The 8,242-nt window shown below is 39.8% G+C and overlaps 1 protein-coding gene across 1 annotated transcript; it reads right to left on the bottom strand.

Annotated features, from left to right (window-relative positions):
- Window positions 1-4,799: 4,799 nt before the first annotated feature.
- LOC147882340 (endonuclease 2-like) lies at window positions 4,800-7,985 on the bottom strand. Its single transcript, XM_087400808.1, has 9 exons — window positions 7,869-7,985; window positions 7,404-7,578; window positions 7,119-7,220; window positions 6,965-7,020; window positions 6,702-6,785; window positions 6,507-6,599; window positions 6,332-6,390; window positions 4,996-5,069; window positions 4,800-4,894 (listed from the first exon to the last, which is right to left on the bottom strand). Exons 1-9 carry the CDS (start codon window positions 7,983-7,985, stop codon window positions 4,800-4,802), a joined length of 855 nt encoding a protein of 284 aa, XP_087256934.1.
- Between the last annotated feature and the right edge of the window lie 257 nt (window positions 7,986-8,242).

Here is an 8,242-nt window from a genome sequence, read left to right on the forward strand (position 1 = left end):
TATGAAAGCTCGTGAAAGATAGATAGCCGGTCCATACCTAGAGGAGGCTCCTCACTATTAGCTCTCCAAGCCCAAATCTAGTCACTTGCCTTCCTACGGACCAGTGGTGGATCAAGTTGACCTTCATGTGTAGGATGATCAAGTGAGAGATATTGAGCATGACCTTCATAAACCATCTTCCTCATATGTTTAGAGTGTTGTACATTCAAAATAGGGCCACAAATAGGACAAGCATGGTACCCTTGTGTTATAAGTCCTACATATATGCACATACACATAGGTCATTAGACATGCGTAGATCACACCATAATAGAAACATAAAGGTATCAATAGGCATGCAAAAGAATGTTCCTACGCACTCCCCAAATCTTGGATAGTCATGCATGGTCCACATCAAAATTTCCCTGATGCGCATGTTTGTGGCTCACCTCGGGACTCTAGAAATATCAAAGACACATATGCCCCTTCATAGGGTCTACAGCTTCTCGATCAAGGGTACCATGTACATGTCCATATTTTTGGCCTTGTACTTCACCGGCACAAGTAGGGAAAGCATGAGGTCTCCCTTCTTTTTTGTTAGCCATGGCGAGATATTGTAGTTCACCAAGACTATGGGCCATGTCGACCAAGATGTGGAGCATAACCCGAAAGGGTTCACACCATCCATTGCGAGCTTGAGATGTAAATTGTGTGGCTCCCTCACAAAGTCTGGCCACATGTTGTCTACGTGCTTCCAAGCAGCACAATTTGTAGTGATCCTCAAAGTATCATCGGTGGACCAGTGTGTAGCATGCCACATCATCAGTTGCATAATGGAGCTGCATTTGAACATGTGTTGTATTCTGGGGATGATGGATTGTCTCTCCAAGCTTGCCTATAGTGTTGTGCTCCACACTCTAGGTAACTAACCAAATTGCCATACTCATGATGACGAAACAAAATACAATCATTAGGGAAAGCGTGGATGGTGTCATAATCCATCCCAACCATCATCATCTTCTTTGCTTCAAAATTGGGCATGGTATGTGGGACATGCAACATCTTCCCCAACCTATTACAATTTGCATATCCAAGAATCTTGTGAATGAGATACTAACTAATTAAAACAATTTATAGGAATGAGATACTAAGATCAAGGATCCAAACCTCATCAAGGCTGAGACACTTGTCTAACCATCCATACTTTGCTTGCAAGCTCATAGTTTTGACATCCTCGCGCCATCATACAACAGTGTTGATGCCAAATCTTGCATCACGGTTTCATGCTCAGACATCTCATCCCCATCTCTCGTGGTGTCTCCAAAAAAAGAATCTCCTCGTCCTCCTCTAGAGGATCATCCTCTAGATCATCTTGATTCAACTGTGGTGGTGGTGCACATGCTCCCTTGCTGCTCTCCTCATCTTGTATAATATAATGATGCAAGGTTAGTGCGTGCAACAAGGAAAAGCAATATAAATATCAATGAATTATTCAAATATCATTGGTTTACTGATGATGCACTAGCATGATGATGTACATCCTCTTCTAGTGGCACCTCTCCATACATCTATAAGTGGTGCATGACAATATGATGCTGATGAGATGAACCCCTCACTTGCAATGTGTGCAAGGACAAGGCAATCTCTCATGAAGCCACTCCAAACTCCCTAAAAGTAGCCCCCTATCCGATGAGCTATCACTGCTCATCGTCTCCACCTACACACATCCACAACCATCCCCCCAAGACAAGTCAAACACCAAAATTCCTCAAACCCTAAACCCTAAACCCCTAAAAAATCCTTGTTTTGTCGGTACGGGCGTCTGTATATATTGATGCCCATACCAATGCCCATACTGATGTTTATACCGACGACCTTCTTTATATACCCACACTAATACCGACGCCCGTACCGATAATTTTTGGAAAATAAACCCACGAGCTATTCCTCCTGCAATGCCATTCATTTTTTGGTGCATTCTACTCCCTCTCTTTCGCTTTCAGCTTGCCATCGCCTGTAACCCTTGCCTTCTCACTCCTGCCTGCCACCTCCCCCTCTCCCTCCCACCTCTCCATCCTCTCCTACATTGTCCCTCTACACCTACAAGACTTGCTGCAGTCCCTCTCCATCTCAAGGTAAGAAATCCTCTTTTCCCCTTGTATTTGAAGTTTGTTTGGTTTATTTATCGTTCTTTCTTCCTCTCCTCTTGTTTCCCTTCCTCTACTTTTACTTTCCCTTCCTTTCTCTAAAGTTTCTCTCCTCCTTTCGTTTCCTTTTCTTTCTCTAAAGGAAGAAACAATACAAAAAAAACAATTATGAAAGAGAAGAGTATGAAAGCTCTACCTATTGTTTTCGTGCTTTCTCCTTGTTTGTAGGCTTGTCTTTGTCTCCTCAATCCAATCCTTTGGAATGTTGCTTATCCAAACTTCTCCTTTCACTAATTAGTTTTCTTAAAATGGTGTGTTTCCTCTCTTTTATAGGGCCAGTACATGAAACACCTCCTCTTTCAAACAGGATTATTTGATGCCAGGACATGTCATTTCCAGATAAGAACATGCTTCCTCTCTTTTCCTACTTTTCTTTTTGTGATTGCATTTGCCTGCAGCTAGTGCCTTAAGCGCTAGCTGTAGTGATGGGCGTAGGAACTCTTATCGTCTCTTTTATTCTCTTTTGTTCTCTCTTTTATCCTCTTTTATTCTCTCTTTTATTCTCTTTCCCCCTCTCTTTTCCTCTCTTTCCTTCTCTCTTTTCCTCTCTTTTTCCTCTCTTTCCTTCTCTTTTTTCGTCTCTTTTCCCTCATCCCCTCTCTTTATTTCTCTCTTTTCCTCTCTTTTTCTCGGTTTCCTTCTCTCTTTTCTTCTCTTTTCCTCTCTTTTCCTCCTCTCTTGTCCTTTCTCTCTTTTCCTATCTTTTCGTCTTTTCTCCTCTCTTTTCCTTCCATACATTCTCTCTTTTCCTTCTCTCTTTTCCTCTCTTTTCCTTCTCTTTTTTCCTCTCTTTTCTTCTCTCATCTCCTCTCTTTTTTCCTCTCTTTCCTCCTCTCTTTTACTCTCTTTCCTCCTCTCTTTTCCTTCTCTTTTTTCCTCTCTTTTCTTCTCTCTTTTCCTCTCTTTCCTTCTCTCTTTTCCTCTCTTTTCCTTCCTCTTCTCTCCCCTCTCCTATCTCCTCTTCTCTCTTTTTCGCTCGTTTCCTCTCTTTCCTTCTCTCTTTTCCTCTCTTTTCCTTCTCTCTTTTCTTCTCTTTTCCTCTCTTTTACTTGTCCCTCTCTTTTCCTCGTCTCTTGTCCTTCCTCTCTTTTCCTCTCTTTCTCGTCTCTTTTCCTTCCATACATTCTCTATTTTCCTTCTCTTTTTTCCTCTCTTCTCCCCTCTCTTTTCCTCCTCTCTTGTTCTCTCTTTTCCTCTCTTTTCTCCTCTTCTCCTCTTCTCTTTTTTCCTCACTTTTCTCTTTGTGAAACAAGCCCCATCCTGCCCCACATATTTTTTTAAAGCTTCTGTAAAAACGTTGGTATATACTGACGCCTGTACCGACATTGTAGTGTCGGTATATACCGATGCTTATACTGACACTATTGGGTTATATTTTACTGACGACCGCACAAACGCCTGTACCGAGGCTTTCTTTGCGATGTCCACACCGATGGAGTTTCCGATGATTTCCACTCATTAAAAAAAGAAAATCCTTCATATTTTGCGTCAGTATCTATGTCGAAAAGAGGCCTGTGTCTTGTGGTGTTTAATATTCAAAATTACAACATGTATACGTATGGAAGAGGCGTAAACACTTATAAAAAATGTAAAAGTTTAAATATAGGGTTATTTTAAATTTGTGCTTGCATGCACATGTTTTATGGATTTTTCCATAATGATTGCCCCAGCATCATTTTTTAGTTGAAATCAACCTTAATATAAGATGGATATTGTGTGGCCTTAGAGGGAAACTATATAGTCTACCATCTTGTATCTTATATGCACATGCCCAAGGCAACTAAAAGTTAATTATTTTATGCATATGAGTTAGCAAAATTCTTGATTTGATATGGTATAAAAATGTATTTTTTTGAGCTAAGATTAAATGAAAGAAATAACATTGATTGAATTAACTATAAGCATCCTTTATAGAATATATCAAGTGAACATAATGAAAATCTATACAAACAATTCTTGCTTTGATATGGTATAAAATGTAGTTTTCTAAGCTAAGATAAAATGAAAGAAAGGGTCTTAAAACAATTCTTGCTTTGATATGGTATAAAATGTAGTTTTCTAAGCTAAGGTCAAATGAAAGAAAGGGTCTTAAAACTACCTTTGATTGAATTCTACTTTAAGTGTGTTTTATAGAATATTTAAGTGAACATAACAAAAAACTAAACACATAGATTTCAAATGCTTTTTAGTAACCTTTTGATAGTTTTTACTATGATTCACGTAAGCCAATTAGGCTTTCATTTTTGCACAAAGGACACCCTAGTGATTGTGTATAATTTTAATTAGATTAGAAGTACTTGTATAGTGGCACATAAACATTCCCATAAAATTTTCTTGTAGAAATAGAAAGAAGGCTACTATACTATAAGGGCTATTGTTAATCTAGATTCATAATGGGATATATCCAAGGAATATATACATGAAAACTTTGTAGATTATGCAGAATTTTCACGTTGAACATTACATCCTGTCATATGATATTCTATGCATGATGAGTCCCCATGACATAGTTATGGTAGCACAAATATGCCTAGTCTTGCCAACTTGGAATATTTTGTATAAGATCCATAAGCGCTTTGACCCTTTTAGAGGTCTTCCAGAATCATGTAAAACCTATCCAAAAATTCCATTTAAGATTGAAGCCAGTCGTACTGCACCATAGGCAATCCTCATTTTAACAATTGGTAGCCTAGACTCAAAGTAAGCATCTGGAATAAAAATTAAAGGATATTGTAAGACAAGGCTTGTCTAAACTAGAATTCTATTTAAAGAAGATTAAAACCTTATGAAAATCAATCGAGATTATGACCTCCTAGGTAAGTCCCTGAAGATGCGTCTTTGTAAGCCCATGTGCATGCATCGCTCACACTCTCTGTAGCATACCTGTTATAAAAGAAGATTTATTTTGGCCATTCAAATTGTTAGTGCTATAATGTATTAAATGCTCCTCTTGAGGGAATCACATTTAAGGAGGGTGTGTTTTGATGTATTTGAGGGTAAAGCCTAAAATAAATTCTTCCATTTTACTCGCTAGATAAGTCCCATCCAAGACTTATTATTATCGTTTGACACAAAATGAGCTAGCATCCCAAGGGTTATTTTAGAACAACACAAAGCGATCTCGATCAAGCATGGGAAAGTAAATAGAGACCTTAAATGAGCTCTAGGAAATCCCTAAAAATGAAATTAGTTAATTAGTGAATGGTGGTGGGGATAAGCATCAGATAATGTTATTTCTTGAATTTTTTTTCCTTGGTAGACTAAGTGGGCCCACTTTGATAATGTATTCTATATCGCATAAGAAACTTTCAAATACAAGCATGGTATTAAAGTCCTTAGAAAGACATGATATGTGAAGTGGCAATCAATATTTACATGTAGATATACAGGATAACAACCTTGAGACTTGTGGATTTAAAGACAATAAGCAAGCATATGTCATTTGTTAGAATATGAGATGTGAACAAGGAAAATAAACTAAATGAATACAGGAGGAATTCAAGTAAATAGATCATCGGGTAAAGCAAGGAATTCAATGAGAAATGCATGATGCATCCCAAGCTTTAGCCTAGGGGTTTGCACATTGGGTCTCACTATCCAAGTCTTGGAATCTTAGTGGCATCAAGCAAGAGCCTATGGATGGGTTTGTACTAGTTAGGGGGAGTAAAACCTCCCATGCTAGCTATCAAGAGAGGTATGATTGCCCTTGCTTGGGGACCTATTTGAATGTGTGGGAATTGAGTAAGCCATGTAGGTGAGCTTTTTTTTAAATGCAATATGCCCGCAATATGGAATTATTTACATCCTTGTACTACTCTAAAGAGTGTGCTCTAATCACGTGGGAGTGCTAGTTCTATTAGAATTAATAAAGGAGAACTACTCGATATATGGACCAATTGTGAAAAAGCACACTCTACACAATTTAGGACATACTTGAAGGGTTGCAGTTGTGAATGAATTGAAAATGAAAGAAAAAACAAGGGAAGGAGGATTTTCGGACTTGGGGGGTTGAAATGGAACCTTGTCAAGATCTGCGCAGGCCAAAATTGGATGAATAAGAGGATGATTTGAACACGGTAGGGAAAACTCACAGAGTGTCGGTTCTATTTGCAAATGTGTGAGCACGAGACGTAGCTAGCACTTACGTATCTGGGCAGGCGATGTAGTTATCTGTACAGTTTCCCCACTGCGAAATCTCGTTCTCCTGTAGAGCACACGCCAAGTGAGTCTAGGTCATATCTACAATATACCAGCATACAAATGGCGTAATATCTTCCAGCTAATTTGAACAATCGAGCTATTGGATTTTTCTGAGTTCACCGTAATGTTCTGAGCTATATCCGCCAATAAGCCTTGAATATCTGAACTGTAAATGGTATCTATCGCTGAGTAGATAATGTCATCATCCCACACCTGTAAGGCATTCCATGAAGAAAACTCTCTCAGCTCTAGATTCTCATGGTTTTATAGAGCGTTTGCAAGTGTGAAACAGACTGAAGAGAGACAAAGGATTACGTGATGCAAATTGTCCTGTCGATTGTACCAATGGATGGCAATGGTGTTTCCTCCTTTGTCACTTGTGAATCCTACATGAAGTGGCTGCTTCCGAGGAATTATGGATTAGAAATTGTGAAGTAAAATGAGAATGTTCCAACATCAATATCTATTTTTTGCGGATGAAAATTCATGAGTCCTAGATTAAGATAAGCCATCACGCCCAGTAGACCAGTCCAAAAGATCAAATTCAGCTGCCTGACCAGACAATCAAAGAGCGAAACCTGATGGATGTCTCCAGCAATGTGCGCCAGAAAGAGGAGTGCTTCCGTCAAATTATCTGCAAAGATAGAATGAACTATTTTTCAGAGATCCCCAGTTCCCGCTCAGAGATTGAACAAACTGAAATATGGTTTTGTTTGATGGATAGCACCCAACATTGCGATTCGGATGACTTGTAACTAGTCAGCTGTGAAGTATAGTTGTAGATAGCACCAGCCGCACACATATCCTGCACTCCCGCGGCATTATGGCAATCTCCTGTTCTCAGCACCGAGGAAAGAATTAGCCGTATCAGAAGTTTGAACTCCGTTGAACCTTAAAGCACCAAAACGCGCAGGGCTTCCTCCTTAGAAGGTAACGAAAATGGACAGCTGACATTCGATTTCGACTATAGCCTAACATTATTTCAAATACCGCTCTACGGAATGCATTGACACTCACTTTTATAATTGTAGTTACATAATTCGTCAGGAGTGTCAATGTAGTGAAGTGGACTGCTCCAACGATACTTGAACTTTACATCATCAGCCCACGAGCATAAGCTGGAAAGGTTGCCTCCTGCGTACTCTGGGAGAAGACTTTGTACTCCGTCTACGGTGGCTTGGGTGAACATCGTCTGCATCACGCTACAGCTTGTCAGCGAACGCCTGGGTCTTGATTTTACGCTAAGTTGTTCACACTAATGAAGGCATCATGTGCGATGTGAGACGCAGAAATGAGGAGGAGGTGGAGAGCATTCTCGAGGCATTCTCGTAGCGACGAAATTAGGATGAGAACTGGGTGATTGAGTGCAAATCGGAGATCAATGAAAACGTTGCAGGAAAGATATCCAGGATGATGAAGCAAATCGGAGCTCAATGAAAACGTCGTTAAAGGAAATATGTCTAGATAACTGAAGAAGAAGACCTGGGCTATGGAGCAGATGAGGAAGTGCCCATCAACGCCCCAAGCAAGGGCGGAGGGAGTGGCACCGCTGAAGAGGAAAGCAAGCACTAGGAGAGGGAGACAAGGCCGGGGAGCCATATTGTAATGTATTGTAAGTGGACAGATGGAGCAACTATTGAAACAACCAAGGGGAAGGCATTGAGCTATAATTGAGAAGCAAATTATATAGAGAAATGATGCAAGCATGAGTAGAAGAGATGCTTGTGAATGGATCTTGTGGATTCGCTTAAATTCACGGGGAATGTGAGCATGGGAATTATGAGTTCTGTCCATCTCTCTTTGAGTGCCTCAAATGTGTATGTTACTTGTCCATCTGTCTTTGAGTGCCAGAGTGC

Source organism: Dipteris shenzhenensis, chromosome 29 (assembly GCF_047967505.1).
Source record: "Dipteris shenzhenensis isolate YYH24624 ecotype China chromosome 29, Dip_SZ_1.0, whole genome shotgun sequence".
NCBI classification, from domain to species: Eukaryota; Viridiplantae; Streptophyta; class Polypodiopsida; order Gleicheniales; family Dipteridaceae; genus Dipteris; species Dipteris shenzhenensis.